Source organism: Solanum dulcamara, chromosome 3, assembly GCF_947179165.1.
Source record: "Solanum dulcamara chromosome 3, daSolDulc1.2, whole genome shotgun sequence".
Taxonomy (NCBI): Eukaryota; Viridiplantae; Streptophyta; class Magnoliopsida; order Solanales; family Solanaceae; genus Solanum; species Solanum dulcamara.
In genome coordinates, this window is record NC_077239.1 from 73,229,948 (window position 1) to 73,250,433 (window position 20,486).

A 20,486-nucleotide genomic window follows, 5' to 3' on the forward strand; every position below is an offset into this window, starting at 1 on the left:
TTTGAGAAAGGTACCAACACAAAAAATGATAGTAGCCGAGATAATTTGTAAAATAAAATTATTACCCATCATTTACTAATCCTTTCCATCCTCAATTAATATTTGGACTCATTATTGTTTCTATATTTCAAACAAGGAAAGAATAAAATGAGTAAGAGTAATAATTTTTTTAAAAATGAATAAAATTGCCTAAGGAACATAATGCTATGAATGTCTATCATATTAGTTTGAGACAAGATTATCTAAAAAATTATTTATTACAGTATCATTTTCTATGAGAGCTGCTTTATTTACTTCTATACTTTAGAAAAAAATGCTATAACCTGAAAATATGATAGCATAACTTAAAAATATCATTATACTAGGATAAAAAAAAATATGATATATTGCAAAAATATTTTAAAAACAAGAAAAATTAAAATTAATGCCCAAGTACATTTTTACGTCCAGAACTTAAGTTTTTACGTTTGAGACTTACGTCCTATGAATCTACGCTTTCAATTTACGATCCAGAACATTTTTCGTACGCCCCACCCCCAGACTGAGAACGTTTTTGAAAACACTAATTTTGCCAATATCATCTTACTATAACTACTTTAATTTGCACTATCCAAGAAAGAGTCATTAGATTCTATAAATTGGATATACATTTTATTTCTTTGACTTATATCCAACTTACATGCCAAATATTTGAGCATTTTCACATGGTCACATGTATCCTTAGTGCTATTATTTATCTTTAAAAGATTATTAGACATATACAATAAATAATATAACAAACCTCTTTTAAATATGGAAAAGAGTTTTAAATTTCATTTATTCTATGGATGAGTTAGAGATTAAATACAATGTAACTAATCATAGATATCATCAAGTCAGTGACTCTATATAAGGAATCCAAATTTCATTGTTTGGCACCAGAAACAAAACACTACTCATAGCTTGTGCTAAATGGAGTTTACCCTTCCTGGATTTTGCCTTTTCAAAGCCTTTAGTGAGTGACCCTTTTGATTTTGGATTGAACTTTTGTTATATCTAGTTTCATTCTTGATATATATGTATATATATATGTATATATGTATGTAAAGAATCCATTTTTTTCACTTTTGGCTCGATCCCTTTTTCAGGTTTCTTGATTTTATTTGTGGGATGAGTTTATTGGGTTTCAAAAGATTGTTTCTTTAATGGTTTCTTGCTATATCTAGTTTCATTCTTGATATATATATATGTGTATATATATGTATATATGTATGAAAGAATCCATTTTTTCCCCTTTTGATAGACCCCTTTTTCAAGTTTCTTGATTTTATTCGGGTTTCAAAAGATTGTTTCTTTAATGGTTTCTTGCTATATCTAGTTTCATTCTTGATATATATATGTATATATATGTATACATGTATTTGATACGACCCATTTTTCAGGTTTCCTGATTTTATTGATGGGATGAGTTTATTTGGGTTTCAAAAGATTGTTTTTTTATTGGTTTCTTGCTAGAATTTGAACTTTGAGATTTTCTGTGTTCATCTGTGATTTTACTTGTTTACTTGGATAGAGATTGATTGATTGTTTTCTTTTTTGGCAATTCTGATGCTTGATTCCCCCCCCCCCCCCCCCCCTGATTCATTTGAGTGATTTTTTTTTTGCAGAAAATTAAGTTTTTTGATTCATTTGAGTGATTTTTTGCAGAAAATTAAGTTTTTTGATTCATTGGAGTGATATTTTGGGAGCTCGTTTACTGTGACTCAGAGGTAATCTTATCTTTTTCTTGTATATCCATTTCTTTTGGTAATGTTGTTGGTTTTATTATGCTTACTAGAGCTGTTTTTTGTCGTTCGCAATTCTGTTTGAATAATGGATATATGTTTTCCTTATTGTTTTGGCAATTTTTAATTATGTTTCTTTTCAATTTTAATCCCCGGATTACCACTGCTATTGTAGAATTTGTAATCCTCATAGATTAAGTAATTTTTTGGCAGCTTCACATGTATGATAATGTTGCTTGTTTATTGAGCTAAATGGAGTTGTTCTTATTGCTGTCAGCTTGTCGTTGGGAGTATCACATATACGATAAATGTTTCTGCTTAATTGTGCTCACTGGAGTTGTTCTTGTTGCTATCAGCTTGTCATTTTTGTTTTTTGTTATTTAGCCTATCAAAAGAAACATTGCAATGTGTTTTTGTCCTTTTGTTTAGCAACTCTAATTCTCTGTTGTTGTTGTGTGTTTATCTTAACTTATAATCCTCACACATCCATATTATCACTTGAATGACTTTTTGATGCAGGACCAGAAACTGTAGCTAGACACTTGACTGATCAAATTACAGCAGTAATAAAGCTCATAGAAAACATTATCAACATGGTTGATGATAACATCAGTGAAGATGCCAATGAGAAATCGTTGGTGGTTTCAGACCAGGAAAAAGGAAGCACAAACAAGAGGAAGTTGGTATCTGAGCTTCCTCTAGAAACTCCTACTGATTCACCTGTGGTATCTGTTACTGAGTTTCCAAGATACAAATTATTAGAGGAAGCACTCGCACTGAAAGGAGGCACTCTTTTTGAGATCGAACCATTGAAGGGAGGGTGTACTCAGTCTGATGAGGAACAAGAAGTGGAAATGCCACTAGATATAGATTGGGAGGATGCCCTAACTTCTCAACTTCTGGAGCTTTTGACCCAAAATTTGTCCACAATTTTTCAGAGCGCAGTCAAGAGAATTGCTAAGTGTGGAAATAGTGAGGAAATTGCTGAAAGGGTTATCTTGAGGAGTGGCCTTTATCATGGCAGCAAAGATGCTGTCTCAAATGTTGTCGATGGTGCCTTGGCTTTATTGAGTAACGAAAAGGTTTTCGATAATGGCAGACATCTTGTATTTGAAGATTTACCTAGCTTGGTTGATTACACATTGCTGGAGATGGTATGTGTGCTGAGGGAGGTTAAGCCAGCTTTGCCAGTTGCAGAAGCAATGTGGTGCCTGTTAATATTGGACTTGAACCTGGTACATGCATGTACAACGGAAGGCGATCATCTGGTTGAGTTATGCAGTCAAGAAAAACTAGGCGATAGCTCATCTTGTTTGAAACTTTCCCAATCGAAGACTGAGGCTTCTGAGAATACTCAGTCAAACCTGGATAAACAACAGTTGTCAAAACCCTTTTCCCCAATTGCTCAAACCTTGCAGTCCAAAGTTCCTGTTGGTAGTGCAGCCTCTCAAGAACCTGAGTCCAAAAATTCACATGTTCATCAAGCGGCAAAAGGAAAAGGAAGTTCCACACCTCTTCCAAAAGCAGAGGCTAAATCGAAAGCAGCAGTTTTAGAAGACAAATCGTGGGCTGGTCAAAAGGCCCTAAATTCCAAGAAGGATGTGCATAGGCGAAAGACATATCAGTTTGAGAAGAACTGCAGAAGCCGTATGAGTAAGAACATTAAGGCAAACATCTCTGCCTGGGACAGTTTGGTTTTGGACAAGAAACTGAACTCATCAGATTCTTCCGGTGCAACAAAGAAGAGTTCTCACTCTAAAGTAAATACTTCAGTTAAATGCAATCAACCTTTAGCAAAAGCAAGTTCTGATAGTCTATGCCCCTCAACCATTGAACCTGCAAGTGACACCTCTAGTGTGGCACCTATGCAAGATAATGTAAATGAAAAGTATCCGGATTTATTATCCATGGAACCTAAGTCTAGCATAAAGTCCCCAGAAAACACAACTATTTCTTCTGTGGTGCCAGATTATTATGCTGGTATCCCATATGATGAGTCTCTGGGGAAATATGTCCCTCAAAATGAGAGAGATGAAGCTATATTGTTTCTAACTTCCCGTTTGACGACACTGCAGAAAGAACTCCAAGGGTGGTCTGATTGGGCAAATGAGAAGGTAATGCAGGCTACTCGGAGGCTTAGCAAGGACCAGCCTGAGCTTAAAATATTGAGGCAAGTAAAAGAAGATGCTGAAAAAGTTCGTCAGGAAATGCAAATGCTGGAGGAAAACACCATGGAGAAGATTGTGGAGATGGAGCAAGAGTTGGTAAATAGCAATTCCATGATTGAGACAACTAATTCTCGTCTTAACACTTTGGAGAGGGATAATGTTGAACTAAAGAAGGAGAGGCATGCCTTAATGCTCTCTACCGGTGAGTATGCTATGGACGTGAATAATGCTTTAGCAAAGGAGCAGGAGGCAGTAAAGAAGTGTCAAGCAGCAGATGTGGAGAAGCGATCATTTGAGGAGGATTTATCTACTATCAAGCAGGAAAAAGCTGCTTTACATCAGCAGCAAGAGAAAGCCAACAAGGTCGTGAACCAGTTTGAGGTATTTTTATTCTAGTAATGCAACTTATTTGCCTAGTTGATCAAGGTAAAATGTTTTTTTACCAATATAGTTAGTGTTTAGAGTCTTCAGGCCGTTAATGACTTGTTATTACAGTATCGATTATAATGTCAGTTCCTTTTTACTTATTGCCTCCGATAATAGTGGTTCAAGCATTCACTTATGCAGTTCTGCTGATAATGCACTTGCTATTTGATATTCCTCCTATTATAAAACATAAATTTCTAATATTTATGAATTCCAGGTCCTATCGAAGCAGGAGGCAAGGGTGAAACAAAGGTTTCTACAGCAAGCTGATTCCCTGAAAGCTGAAAGAGAACAACTCCGTGTTCAGGGACAAGTGCAGCAAGATAATTTTAGAGAGAAGGTAGAGAGAAACATGCAAAAGTATAAAGAAGAAATCCAAAAGTATGAGAGTGAAATCTCTCAGTTGAGATTCCAATCTGAAAGATCAAAAATAGAGGCGCTTAAACGAGGCACTCCTCCAATGACAAAGGGTTTAGCAGCCTATGCAGAAAGTTCTGGCTCTAATGTCGTAAAGATGGAGAGGGAGTGTGTTATGTGTATGAATGAGCAGATATCAGTGGTTTTTCTCCCTTGTGCACATCAAGTCCTTTGTGAATATTGCAACGTGCTTCACCTAAAGAGAGGAATGGACGAATGCCCTTCTTGTAGGACACCAATTAAGGAGCGGATTAGTGTCCACTTTCCTGATTCAGAATAGTTAGCAACTTCAGAACAGCGGGAGGAAAATGAAGCTGGGCATTGTTTGTTTTTTTCCAGAAAAAGTTTATATGTCCCTTTTTCAAGCCTTCCTTTCATACCGTCACTGTAATAGTTGATCAGAAAATGCAAAAAGGTATAGATATGTAGAAAGAACATGTGAAAAGAGTTAGAAAGAGGGAAGAGTGCTTAATGGTCCTTGTAAATCCTTAAATTTGAAGGTTTGCTTAAACTTAGTCTTCCCCAAGCTTTTTGTATACTTACATATGGCTATAAATATACTTCCTCAAGTGTTTTGTATACTTCGTCAAGCACCCAAAAATTATGATTCTAAGTGTTTTGCACTTAAAGAAACTTTTTTTTTAATTTAACCATTCGTTATTTGAAACATAACATCCTGACTAATTTTGTTCACCCAAAGGGTAAATGTTCTTCATTCACCGGATCCAAACCTGAGATGTCTAATTCCTATTTTCCCTTGTAGCACTTGCCAAACAAAACTATTTCGCTGTTGCATTCTATTAACTTACATCAGAGTTTCCTATACTTGTTCTCAAGTAAGCAATTTTAATACTAGAGCAAGTACTCATTAAATTCATTGTCATTTTGTCAAAACTGGTCCTTCTACCGTTTTCCATGTTAATACTAGAGCAAGTATTTATTCGTAAGAGCAATAATTAGCTCCATATGCAAAAGGGTAGTTGGATCTTAATTGTCTGCTTGCAAGAAGTGGAACATCTTCTGATGTAATATATAGACAAAGTCACAAAGAAGATATGATCTCATTTAGACCCGTTTTGTTTTCTTTTTGCTGATTTGAAATTAAGTGATTTTGTTTCTAAATAAGTTAAAATTTTAGTGGAAGCTCTTCCTTTGTCTTGGTATATCTACTCACTACGGGGTGGTTTGGTACGAGGGATATAAATAAATAGTTCTGGAATAAAAAAATAGTCCAAACATAAAATTTTGGTGTCTTGTTTGGTTGTCAAGTGTGGGATAACTTATCCCACCATTTATACTATAGGGATGGGATAAGTTATCCCATATACATGGTGGGATAAGTTATCCCGAGATAACTAATCACAGGATAATTAATCCAACGATAACTTGTTTCCAACCAAACGACCCCTACTAGTTTTAACCCATTCACATTGGCTTTCAAACAGCTGAATTCAAGGCATTGCGTTCGGACTTTGTATATGTGTTAAGAGTTGAAAAAATCTACCAAGAGAACACAACACCTACAACATATATATAGAAAAGAAATTTTTTAACCTTGCATATCTAAAAGAAGTATGACTTTTCGACAATTGGGGTTCAGATTGATTAGTATACAATATACTAATAGCATAATTAATTTTTATAACGTTGTTTAACTTGTTAATTTATCTACATTATTTTTTCTTGGTTCGAAGTTAGTAATTCAACTAATTTTAGAAAAGTAAAATGTTCTGAATATATTTTTCTTATTCCTCATGTCTCGAATAATCATTACATATGGTACATTGTTGAAAACATGTACAATTTTACCAGCAGAATCTAGTACCCATAAGCTTTTATGGAATCCATTTACAACTTTACTCTTAAAATCCTATATTTGTGCTTAATACATTTTATGGAGAAGAATCATATTATATTTGTCCTTATAGTTTTCAATGCACACCTTTTTTTTATTTTTTCCTCAGTTGTTCTTTAATGGGTTCTTTTCTTCCTTTTCATTTAATGGTTGAGATAATCCAATAGTAGTCAAGTTTGATTTTTTCTTCTATAAGTTTGTTTTGGGTTTCGGGGGCTTCTTGTTTGGATGGTTGGTTCACGATGTATTGTGTTGTATTGTATTGTTTTGATGAATATAATATTTGGATAGATTGCATCATTTTATGTGGTTATATGACGTCAGATATAAATAATTTGAAGAATAAACCAACAAGAGAAATAGAGTATAGAGTAGATCTATTAGAAAAAGATATAGTAAAGGATAAAATATGATTATTAGATAATAAATAAAAACAAAACGAGAAAATAATAATAAGGTAGCAATACAATCACACCAAATCGGTCATTATATAAAATGAGACACTTCATCGTTATATAACGATAAATTTAACGATAAGATAAAATAAAATTTAATTAACTATCAAAACAAACATTGTAATTTAAACTAACATCGATTGTTGCAACACAATACAACATGTAACAACCATACAAACAAGGTGGCATACCATAAATGTGAAGTGCCAGTAGGCAGTAGAGATTTTGAATGAAGTTGCAAACTTGATAATGCAGGGCAATTTAGCAAGGAATACTTCACATTATGGGTTGTAATATTTAAATTTTCAATAGTACATTAATGTCTTGTTTGAATTTGTTTCGGATAGTCTGTTTAAACATTGGAATAACGTATTTAGTCTCTACTAAAATAAATTGAGATAATAGAAATTTTTAGCTATCTAAAACAATTTTATATATGTCAAAAGGAAGTAAAAAAGTTGAGAGTTGTCATCACACTTGAGAGTTCAAAATTCAAAGTTGAACCATTTAGTGTAGTAGACACAGGTTTGTGGGGATATAACTCCATTTGGTGTACATAGACTAATCCTAGAGCAAGCACCACATGGAATTGAAGCCATTGGCCCGATTGTTTTCGTAACTCCACTTGCAGTTCGATAACATACTGATCCAACAGGAATAGAATGATATTCTCCCAATCCACTGCTCTTTACCTCTATAATAGCATTGTCCAGAACCATAGAGTTCAATATTTCCGCGACTTGCTGACTTGTGCACTCAATAACTTTCCTTTTCTTCAACAAGTCGTGGATTCCCTCTGCAGTAGAGACTTTCAGCATTTCTATGACCTTGAGGCAAGTGTCTCTAAGAACTGTGATGAATTCCTTGTCAAGTTTTCCCTCCAAGTACCAAGCACCACCAGTCAGTTCCTCCCAAGGTTCAAACTCAACAGCCATGTAAATGTACTGCTTCCTTCCCTTACTTTGGACATTTAAGACTTGTTTTATCAACTTCTTTTTCACCAGTGACTTCAAGGATTTATCCACAACAATGGGTGCTAGGTTTGCCTCTTTCTTCACCTCCGACAACAAGATACCCAGATTCTTTTTACTTTTAACCACATTGAGCACTATACAGTCAGCATCTACAAGTCCCTGAGTAGGTGAATCCATGTTTGGTCTTTTCCGCTTCATGGCGGCTGCTTCACTTGATCGGTTCATCTCTGTGAGCATAAAAGAGAAAATTAAGCACAGTGAGATGAGTTTTTGATTGATTCTTAATCTTTTATCGCATAAATGAAAAATACACAACATGAATTACGTAGTGCATAGAAAATATTATTTCCAGTGCATACTAATGTTGTAACTAGATCAATTCTCTCCAATTGTCATTGCACCAGAAACAACATACCCATTGAAATCCCACAATTGAGGTTTTGGGTTGGTAAATTATTCACAGATTTTATCACTACCTCGGCTCAAGCGCAACAAATCCAGTTACAAAGAAGAAGGAGACATTGCACCAAAAAGTCAAATGAATAAAGCCATGACCACACTATACAAGTACATGAGTAATATGACTGTACGATTACAAAGAACACAATGCATATGAATCAATTAGCATAGAGCAATCACAACACGATTTGATAAAGAAATTATGAAGACTCACCCAATCAGCCAACTAGTGGAAAGCAAGTTGAACAATTTGTTTTTGCATTCTTGAAGGAATCGCTGCTAATTTGCTCCTGTTTTTCATAGTTCCTTACCTAGGTTTTGGTAGAGCGTAAATAAAGGCTAGACAGTTAGCCCGTTCGCCCAACCCGTGATTTGATAAGGATGAGCTAAGATTTTTAGAGTCCATTTGAGAATAGAGTTTTTTAGCCAAATTCAAATAAGCCCACTAGCATGTAGGACCTGAGCAATATGGGTTAGACGGGGCCTAATATAAAATAATTATAAAAAAAATAGAATATTAAAAATAAAAGAGGATTCGAAACTTAAAGTCTTAACCATGCATATAAATATTATAAAATTTAAAAATTCAAATATTAAAAATATTTTCTTGTACGGTTGTATCTAGGGCTGTACAAGACAAACCGATAAACCGCACCAAACCGACAAACCGAACCAAACCGGAAAAAAAAACCGACTAGTGGTTTGGTTTGACTTGGTTTGGTGTTTGAAAAAAAAAACCGACCATTATAGGGTTGGTTTGGTTTTAACTAAAAAAAGTCAAACCGAACCCAAACCGACCCGATTATAGATATACTACTTTAAAATTATGTTATACATAAAAATATTTATTAAACTGTAATTTATAAATATTTTTTAAAATTTTTTCATAATTTTTGTTTTCTTTCTTACATTTAGATTTGGACTTGAGTAGCCCATCTAAATAATATACAAAAAAAACTTATCTTATAAAGTTATATTATAAAGTTAAAACTTCAAACAGTGTTGTGCCTCCATCTTATATGTTGATATTTTGTACTAGAACTCTTTTTAAGAAGCACTGTTCTGTGCTTTTTATTAGATACTATGAGAAACCCAAAAAAATTCGAAAAAACCCAAAAAACCCGAGAAACCCAAAAAACCCGAAAAAAACCGAAAATCCCGAGAAAAATTGATATCGAAAAACCCGACTTTTATTGGTTTGGTTTGGTTTGGTTTATAGATTTAATAACCCGACACAAATGGTTTGGTTTGGTTTGTAAAAAATCCGAACCAACCCGGTCCATGTACACTCCTAGTTGTATCCAAAATATTTATATAAAATGACAATGATTTCAGATTGAGTCATACAACTAAATATTTACTTAAAGCCAAACTTAATAAGTATTATTAAGATTATTTTATTTATAAATTTGAGTCTTGGTTAACAAGTAGTAAACATCATGTAATATTATCTTGTCGATATTTATGTTAACATATTAAAATTAAAAATTAAATTATAAAAAATATAGTTTTTAAAAAAATGGATTGGCCCGGCGCGGCCAGTAAATTGGGCCGACTATTTTTTGAGCCGCCAAAATAATGGGCCAAACTGGCATGACCCGTAAAGTTCTAAATCCCATATGGGCTAATCTGATTGAGCTGGGGCCGCCCGTATTGACAGTAGAGCTGTCAAAATGCACTGGCTCAACCCAATACTAAAGGGCTAGCGAGTTAAATAGGTTAGGAGGGGCTGACCCTTTTAACTAAAGGGCCTATAAATTAGCAGTCCAACCCAATCCTAAGTGGGCTACGGATTGAGATAGGTTGGCCCTTCAATCAAAAGATGGACAACATTGGCCTTTTAGAAAGACTGTCGAACATTGATGAACACAACAATAATACATCAAAAATTCACATATTCATGAGTTGCACACACTTTAGTGGAATACTTACAAAATAATATAATAGGCAAGATACAACAGTCAACATTATAGGATTCATCAGAACAACATACATTACATGATCATTTTTTCATAATCTAGACAAAGAAGGAAAAGCAAAAATTTAGGCATAAACACAAAAGTAAAAAAGGTCAAAGATTCATAGTTATAATAACTTTAGTTGCCTAGTTGCTCAAGATTTGACAAAAACTACTTAAATATATATATATAATAAATATTTTTAAACTTCACGACCCACAGGTTGCCCTCTGAGGTCGCGAGTTGAGCCTATGAAGCTGGCGAGACCAAATGAGGTTAGGCTAAAAAGCCTCATTCCTAAATGGGCTGAAAATTTTTAGCACAACCCCATTTAATTCAAGAGTTGGGTTGGGTCGGCCTCACGGACAAAATCCATTTTAACAGCTCTAGTTTTGAGTGGTGAATGTTATAGCTCGAACTAGTCTTTCTTAAGGTTGGGCCAGAACTCAGGTCATCCTTATTCATTAGGGAAAACTATACTGATTAAAAACAAAAAACAAATTAATAACCCGCTCATAGTTCACCCTTAAATAAGGAAAAATTAAGTCCATACCCCATAAAAGTAATATAATTACAGACAAATACCCATTTATAATTCACCAGTTCTTTTTCTTCTTCTCCAGTTCGCTCCTAAAAGAACCCTTGGCATGGCTGACTCACTAAGAGAAAGACTTACTAAGGATAATACAACTTAGAAAGACACCACAAGTATAAATAAACTCAGCTTCTCAAAATAATGTCTCAATACTTTAATCATATAAATAATGAAATGTAACTCAATGTCTAATCATAACTCAATGAATGAAATTGAATAACTTAAAGTTTGTCTAACTAGTCTATGAAGCATCTGACTCAGAATCTGAAATACGTACCGGGATAGGCCCACGCCTACCTGAAAATATAATGCTAATACTGAAATAAAATACAAAAAAATTAAAGACTCAGGAGCACCTCTGAATGCAAAGAGGTCTCACCACAAAGTGGACAGGCAATGATCTCAACGGTTGCACATGTTGATAATCTCTAACACTTGCGTCTGCATCATGAAAATATGCAGCGTCAAATGACATCCGTACATGGAATATACGGTATGTAAAGTAGCTGAAAGGAAACTTACTCAACTCAAGGAACTCAATCTGAAAATAGCTGAACTCAATAAAGCATGCAATAGAATTAAAATAATTATTTAAAAGGATATGAAATAGTAAATACAACTCAGTGTATAAAAATAAAATAATTTACTTCTTGGAGAGTTTCTCTAATTGACAACAACCATTATGAGCTTCATGATGATACAACGTCTTGTCCACGTTGCCAGAGCCATCCCATACCTTGCTAGGGAATGGGACAAACTTTAATTTATGGATCTTTTTCAGAGGCAATGAGGAGTCACATGACTTTCGATACGATCCTATCCTACGCTGGCTACTTAGTTTGTGGAATTAGAGTGATTTGACTCTTGTTGTTACATTCCGTATTTTTGCATTTTGGATTATTCGTAAGCTAACGATTATAAATTCAAGGACTTTTAATTTTGAATTTTAAAATGACATGATTCGTTGTAGATGCCAAGTTATATGAATAATTTATGTGTAGTAAAATACATCTCAAGAAGGACCCTTAAGCCAAATCAAAATAGAAGCCATCAAATATGTTTTTCTTAAAGTCACGTTTTGGGTAAGCTGACTTCGGGAGGCCATAACCTCTTTATAATTTGAGAATTTGGGAAAACTCTCAACATGAAAGTTGTAGATAATTGAAATATCTTTCCAACCATAGGTCGTGGGACGAAATGTGATATCGTAGTAATAAGATATAGACGTTTTAAGTCTGACAGGCCAAACTAAATAGTGAATTCGGCCCAACCCAATTCTAATTCGGGTCAGGCCCAATACCTACGAAATTAGATCTGATTTTTTGTAACTATTCCTTCAAACTTTAGACCAACATAATTCTGGAAATTTCCAGAGAGAGAGAGAAAGGGAGTTCTTGAGAGAAATCCCAAATCCGACCAAAATTCAAGTCCCGAAATCCGAAGCTCATGAAGAGAAAATTGTTGTACGTCGCGTTGGCTTCAATTTGAGCTAGAAATCAGCCAATAAGGAGAAGATTTTATGTGGTGCTGCAAATTTAAGGTAATATTAAAGTCTCCTTTTCATTGTTAACAAGTTTAGTTAGAGTTTTGACGGATTAGAACGGAGAAAATAGTGTTATAAACTAGTTTGGTGATTTGTTGAGAGTTATGGGTTAAAGGGTTGTTTTAGGTAGATTAAATAGATGGAATTATCTTAGTGATGATGTATAATAATGGTTGATATTGTTTTGATGTTGTTGATGAGTTGTTGTTCTTGAATTTGGAGGAAAAAGGTGTATGAAGATTGTGAATGTTCAAACCCGTTTTTGGAATTGAGTAGCTGGTAGTAATTCTGGAATATCTCATTGTGTAGACCTTAGATTTTAGATATTAAACATGTTTTGGAAAGCTAATACACGTACCTACAACTCTTATGTTTATGTCTTAGTCTATATCTGCTGTTATTATGTCGAAAACTGAGCATGAATCATAAGACAAATTCTGTCCAGATTCTGGATTGAAAATTCCTTCATGTATAGCTGTTCGTATTTTGATGATATCTCTTTGTAGAAAATGAATTTTGAGTTGATTTCTTTTGCATTGGAAACTTAAGACAGAGATATAAATATTTCATGAAGGTTATAAAGTCCAGTTTTGCCGTTTTCATTTTCAAAATTTAGATACAACGTGAGGTACTTGACTTTCCGAATTTACTGCTTTGGTAACATGAATAATAAATCTTATTTTGTGTCAATATTTTGGATTGTTGATGTTGGTTGATGATTATATGGCTGGTTTGAAAGTGGGAAAAGTGAGCGGTATAGGGGAGGTGCTGTCCAATTTTTTTTAGAAATAACCTACTAACGATAGACTACGTTTTATTCTTGTCCATAGCTTAATCATAGTGCTTAACGTTTTAATATAGGTTGAGACAATATTGGACAACATATACGTATAAACGCTAAAGGTATGTAAAGTTAACATCTTCTTCTTTTGGCATGATCCATATAAAACGAACGAATGACGTATGCTTAAATTCCAAAGAAACTCGTATTCGTAGATATACTCGGATGGCTACCGTTCTTGATTTTCAAAATTTATATTGTTATGTCTTGACTCATGTGTATGATTCCAGCCATCCTAGTTGGTATAACTCATGTTGTGGTATAATTCATATTTTAGTATAATCCATAATTGATGTGATTCATAATGACTATTGTCTTGGTTTTCAAATGATGGACTATTTTGCTTATTCTATTAAGTCTCCGATAATGATCAAATTTCGCAAGGTTGCTAATGATACCTTATTCGTGCATATTGTTATGGTATTATTCACCGAGTCCTACGATAGGCCGGGTATGTTATCATGTATGGATTCCACTACATTATTCACCGAGTCCCTTACTAGAGGGCCGGGTATGTGATATGATAATATGATATTATGATGATATGACGATATGATTATGGCACCGAGTCCCATAATGGGCCGGGTACGGTATCAGTGTACACTACTCTATTCACCGAGTCCCTTGCTAGAGGGTCGGGTATGGTATATATATACATATGACGATATATTGATATAATTGTGACACCGAGTCCCATAACGGGCTAGGTACGATATATGATGATATGCATGTCTTCATTTTATAAGACACAGGTACAGTGATTTATTGATTATGATACTTGACTCCTGAATCTTTATTTCAGATGTGATTTCCTTTACGGTATTTTATGCTTTATATACTCAGTACATAGTTCGTACTGACCCCCTTTTGTTCGGGGGGCTGCATTTCATGTCTGCAGGTACAAATACTCATTTTGGAGAGCCGCCAACTTAGGATTCTACTCAACGAGTTTGAAGTGCTCCATTGTCTCGGAGCCCAAACTTTGGGTACTAATCCTTATAATGTATATATTTGTGTATTTAGGGGTACGACGGGGCCCTTTCCCGTCATATGCTATTGTTAATTCTCTTAGAGGTCTGTAGACATATGAGTGGGTTGTATATAGATGTTGTCCGGTGTACTAGTATGACTTATGTTTTTGGACGTTTACATTCAGAATGGAAGCCTTGTCGGCTTACATATTATGTTATCTTATTTTTGACAATTAAGACTCCCCAAGAAATAGGTAATTTTAGTATATATATAAGTAACAGTTTGAGACAACGTGCTACCCATATAAATCCTTTATCATGCTTAATTGCCGATTGACTATAGATAATATGTGTGTATACGAGGGTCCAATTTGGACACTAGTCACGGGGCTAGGTCGTGACACTTGTCCTACTCGATGCTCAATCCTACTCCCAAAAACATGAAATAATATGATCATACTAAACTGTGAGTAAGACTCATGATACTTCTTTTAGCCTTCTTATATCTTTATCTCATACTTGTGGATCTTCTTTCTCAACTCATGCTTAAAATGATACTTATGCTTAATACTTTAACACATTTAGACTTTCTTGAAAACATGCTTAAAAATCTATGATAAGGACATTCATAACTCAAGTACTAAATTATACTCAAAACTTCTTTCTCAATTAAGATATGTAATATACCATTCTTTAATCCAATTCAATGCATAAAATATAAGCAATGAGAATATACTCAACTAGGGTTCATGTGAATGTAACATGAACGATAATTCAAGAAAACCAAATCATGAAAATCATCATAATTTACTCATATATATATAAAGAACTTAATAAGAATTTTCATCAATAACTCAAGACTCAATTTAACGAAATTGAAAATCAAACTCAACTCAATCTTGACTAAATAGAGATGTAGGGCACGAGGACGAACTTAGTCCAATATTATGATAGCCTTACATATCTGGAATGAAGATTATCTAAGTAAAATTTGAAGTCTTGGCTTGAAATCCTTGAACCCTAGTTTTTTTCCTTCTCTCAAATTCTAACTTTCAAAAGATTTTAGGTGTTAATAAGAGAAAAAACCATTGGGTAATGATAAGGAACTGATTTTGGTCCCAAAATGTATTGGGTTAAGTTTGAAAAATATGGAAAAAGATCAGAATGCCCTTCATTAAAACTAAGAGAGGCAGTTCACGATAGGCCCTTCATGGGTCGTGTATCTCTTCACGGACTGTGAAGGGGCCTGTGAAGGTGTGCTGGAAATTGCTCTCGAGGGAGTCGTGGAAGGTCTCATGAGGGTAAGGGAAACTGTCCCCTGAAAGTTGCTTTCTACGGAGCATTATACGGATTGTATAACCCTTTACGGACCATATAAGCATCAGTGAAGGTGAGGTCCCTGAGTCTTGGAGAGGGGGGAGGTTCACAAATTAATCCACGACCTATGGAAACTACCACGATCCGTAGAGTGGACCGTCCTAATGCTAAAAACTTTATTCTTTTATAAATGTATCGAAGTCATACGCACACCGACTGGATCATCCACAGCGAAGATAATACTCAAAAAGGGACCTTCCCTTGGAAATTTTTCAACTTACCCTCAACTCCAAGAGCTCTTTTCACGGTTTGTGGTGCTCTCCATAGTCTGTGAAAACCCCTGACCTGCAACTTTATCTTTTTTTTATCTTTCTAGAATTAGGTTTGGCTAGGAACTTTGGGGATGTTATAATATCTCTCCATTGGGATCATTCGTCCTCGAATGATGGCCAAGCTAAGAATTTACTCGAGGCATGAATGCAATGCAAGAACTCACACATTCAAACTCAAGGATAACTACTCAAACTCCAAAAGGTACTAACTCAGAGATAGGAGTAGGAATATTACCTTCAACATCAATACTAGGAGACACGAATAGATATGGGTACTTCGCTTTCATATTCTCCCCGGCTTCTCATGTACCCTCTTCTACAAACTAATTTCTCCACAAAACTTTGACTTAAGCAACCTTTTTGGTCCTCAATTTACGAACTTGGCGATCAAAAATTTGGATAGGAACTTCTTCATAGGACAAGCTATCTTTCACTCCAATATTTTATGTAAGAACAATGAGTGAGGGATCTCCCAAGCATTTTTTTAAGCATGTAGATATGAAACACTAGATGAATGACATATAACTCTTGTGGAAGTTCTATCTCATAGGCAACATTGTTAACTCTCTTAATAATCTGATAAGGACCAATATAACGGAGACTCAACCTTCCCTTCTTTCCAAACCTCATAACACCTTTTATGGGCGAAACTTTCAAATACACCCAATCATTCACCTCGGACTCCAAGTTGTTTCTCTTAACATTAGGATAGGATTTCTAAAGACTTTGTGTAGTCTTCAACCTCTCTTATATAATTTTTCACCTTCTCCATAGCTTGATAAACTAAGTCTGGCCCTATCAACTTAGCTTCACCAACCTCAAACCAACCAATTAGCTATCCACATTATCTCCCATAAAGAGCCTCATATGGTGTCATTTGAATGCTCGAATGAAAAATGTTATTATAAGCAACCTCAATAAGAGGCAAGTAATCATACCAATTAGCTTTGAAGTCAATGACGCATGCTCTCAACATATCCTCAAGAGTATGAATTGTGCGTCCTGCTTGATCATCTTTCTAGGGATAAAAAGTGGTACTAAAACCCAAACCTTTCTAAAATGACTTCCAAAACTGAGCAGTAAATTAGGTACTTATGTATGAGATGATAGACAAGGGAACTTCGTGTAATCTGACTATCTCTTTAATGTATAACCTTACATAATACTCGGCTGAATTTATAATCTTAACTGACAAGAAATGGGCTGATTTGGTCATTTGATCCATAATCATTCAGATCGAATCATATTATCTACAAGACCGTGGTAATCCTATAATGAAATCCATGTTGACCATCTTCATTTCACTCTGGAAACTCTATATTGTGAGTTACACCACAAGGTCTTTGATGCTCAATTTTGACTTATTGGCGATTTGGGCACTTGAATACAAACTCTCTTATATATTTTTTTATACCATTCCACCAATAGACTTATATCAAGTCATGGTACATTTTTGTAGTGCTCGGATCAATCAAATATCTGGAGCTATGAGTCTCTTCCATGATTTTGTCTCAGAGACCATCAACACTTGAAACATATAATCTACCTTGATATCTGAACACCCCATTTCCCCCTTTGAAAAAATCCTTCACTTTTTATCTATGAACATTATTTTTCAATTGAAGGAAAATAAGATCTTGATCTTACTTTTTTTTCCACCTCAATCACTAGTGAAGACTCAGCCCATTCTGAACAATAAATCATCCCTCATCAGAGTCCATAAGACGAACTCCCAAACATGCAAGTCTATGCACTTGTTTGGCCAACTCTTTCTTCTCTTCCTCAACATGAGCAATACTCCCCATGGACAACCTGCTAAGAGTATCAGCAACAACGTTAACTTTACTTGGATAGTAGAGAATACTCATGTCATAATCCTTGAGCCACTCAAGCCATATCCTCTGCCTTAGGTTTAGCTCTTTCTAACTAAATACATATTTAAGCTCTTATGATCTGTGAACACATCTACATGCACGCCATAAAGATAATGACGTCAAAACTTGAGAGCAAATACTACAGTTGCTAACTCTAGATCATGAGTTGGATTATTACTCTGGTGAATCTTAAGCTGTCTGGAAGCATAAGTTATGGCTTTGTATTTCTGCATCAATACGCAACTCTTCTGTATTCTTCAACTTATCTTCCTTAACTTACTGCACGTGGATCATCAGTCTAGCTATATCCATTTCTCTATTCAGTATGACTATCTTACCTTTCTTACTCGATAGAGGGAAGAGTTCCAACACAAACAAGCTCATACTGCTCCTCATATAAGCTATCATTTTTAGAGCATAGCGAGATAACTGAGTGAACTTGAGGTTGTATTCCTATACACTCATAGAATCTTGTTTCAGGTTAAGAAACTTTCTTACCTTTCTTTAGTTTTCGGGGGAAGAAATGTCCTAAGAAAGCCTCTTCGAACATATCGCAGCTTAAGAGTGGTGCATTCTCTCCTCTCATCTTCTTCTACTGGTCAAACCACACTCTTGCAACACTTTTAAGCTGATAGGTAGCCAACTTAACACATTTTGCATCGGTGATATGCATAATTTGAAACACCTTTTGCAGCTCATACACAAAGCTCTCTACACTCATATGGATTCATCTTAAAGAACTCACGAACTCTGAAAGTATCTAGGGTATCATGTCGGCCTGCTCTCTAGCGGTCAACCTGTGTTGTCATAGCCTAGGCCAATATTTGAATGCCATTGTAGAATTCAACATTGGTAACTTTAGCTTGATGTGGCTATTCAACAGGCTCAGCTGGACCTTTTGGTCCTCCAGGAACTTTGGGCTCTTGCTGGTTTTTGTTCTGTTTAGCAGGACGTCTGACTACTCTTCTTGGATGCATGATCTGTATCATGTGAACACACGAGTTTAGAAGGATCTAGATTTGATAGAGTTAAACTCTATCGCACGAACTGAATTATGAAAGAAGTGAAACAATTCCTAAAAGCCCAATAGCCTCCTTATTATAGATGTGGTGCACTTCACACAAATAAAAATGACTCTACTAGACTCAGCTTCATAGACACCTTAGGAGTCTTGAACTTTGCGCTCTGATATCAAATTTTTCATACTCCGAATTTACACCCTAGGTGTGGCCGACACTAAAAAATCATTACTGGTTCCTAAGCAAACCATTGGCATAGCCGACTCACGAAGAGGAAGACTTACTCATGATAATACAACTCAGATGGACACAACACGTATAAATAAACTCAGCTTCTCAAAACAGTGTCTCAATACTTTAATCATATAAATAATGAAATATAACTCAATGTCTAATCATAACTCAATGAATGAAATCGAGTAATTCAATTTTTTTCTAACTAGTCTACCAAGCCTCTAACTCTGACTTTGAAATAGGTACCGGGATAGGTCCACAACTACCTCCAAATCTAATGCTAATACTGAATATAAAAGATAAAAAAAATTAAAGACTCCAGAGCGCCTTTGAATGCAAAAAGGTCTCACTACAAGCTGGACAGAAAATGATCTCAATGGTGCGCCTATTGATGATTTCTAACAGCTGCGTCTGCATCATAAAAAGATGCAGTATCGAATGATGTCAGTACATGGAATGTACGGTATGTAAAATGGTTGAAAGGAAACTTACTCAACTCAAAAAACTTAATCTGAAAATAGCTCAACTCAATAAAGTATACAACAAAATAAAATAATGATTTAAAAGGATATGAAATAGTAAATACAACTCAGTGTATAAAAATAAAATACTTTACTTCTTAGAGAGTTTCTCTAATCGACAACCATCACTATGAGCTTCGTGATGATACAACGTCTTGCCACATTACAGATTCATCTCATACCTTGCCAGGGTATGGGACAAACTTTAATTTATGGATCCATCTTATGAGCCTTCTCAGAGGCAATGATGAGTCGCTCGACTTTCAGTACGATCCTATCCTACGCTGGCTAAGTAGTTTGTGGAACTAGAGTGATTTTACTCTTATCCTACTCGGTGCTAAATACTACTTCCAAAAATATGAAATAATGTGCTCATACTAAATTGTGAGTAAAACTCAAAATACTTCCTTTAGCCTTCTTATATAAAATACTTCTTTTAGCCTTCTTATATCTTTATCTCATTCTTGTGGAACCTTTTTCACAAATCATGCTTAAAATGATACTTATGCTCAATACTTTGACTCGTTTAGACTTTCTTAAAAACATGCTTAAAAATCAGTGATAAGGACATTCACAACTCAAGTACAAAATTATACTCAAAACATTTTTCTCAATTAGGATATGTAATATACCATTCTTTAACCCAATTCAATGCATAAAATATAAGCAATGAGAATATACTCAACTAGAGTTCATGTGGATGTAACATGAATGATAATTCATGAAAATCATCAAAATTTACTCATATATATATATATATAAAG

The 20,486-nt window shown here is 34.8% G+C and overlaps 2 protein-coding genes across 3 annotated transcripts; one reads left to right on the plus strand and one right to left on the minus strand.

The window, feature by feature from the left end:
- The first annotated feature begins 808 nt into the window (after positions 1-808).
- Positions 809-5,355, plus strand: LOC129881765 (putative E3 ubiquitin-protein ligase RF298). Of its 2 annotated transcripts, XM_055955872.1 has the most exons (5): positions 809-994; positions 1,687-1,748; positions 2,283-3,523; positions 3,839-4,312; positions 4,575-5,355. In XM_055955872.1, the coding sequence occupies exons 3-5, from the start codon at positions 2,357-2,359 to the stop codon at positions 5,052-5,054; spliced, it is 2,121 nt and encodes a 706-aa protein (XP_055811847.1). In that variant the 5' UTR covers positions 809-994; positions 1,687-1,748; positions 2,283-2,356; the 3' UTR covers positions 5,055-5,355. The 2 variants fall into 2 exon arrangements, with proteins under 2 accessions (XP_055811847.1, XP_055811846.1); XM_055955871.1 differs by having other exon boundaries at positions 2,283-4,312.
- Positions 5,356-7,409: 2,054 nt separating this feature from the next.
- LOC129881766 (uncharacterized) lies at positions 7,410-8,892 on the minus strand. Its single transcript, XM_055955873.1, has 2 exons — positions 8,732-8,892; positions 7,410-8,285 (listed from the first exon to the last, which is right to left on the minus strand). The coding sequence occupies exon 2, from the start codon at positions 8,281-8,283 to the stop codon at positions 7,570-7,572; it is 714 nt and encodes a 237-aa protein (XP_055811848.1). The 5' UTR covers positions 8,284-8,285; positions 8,732-8,892; the 3' UTR covers positions 7,410-7,569.
- Between the last annotated feature and the right edge of the window lie 11,594 nt (positions 8,893-20,486).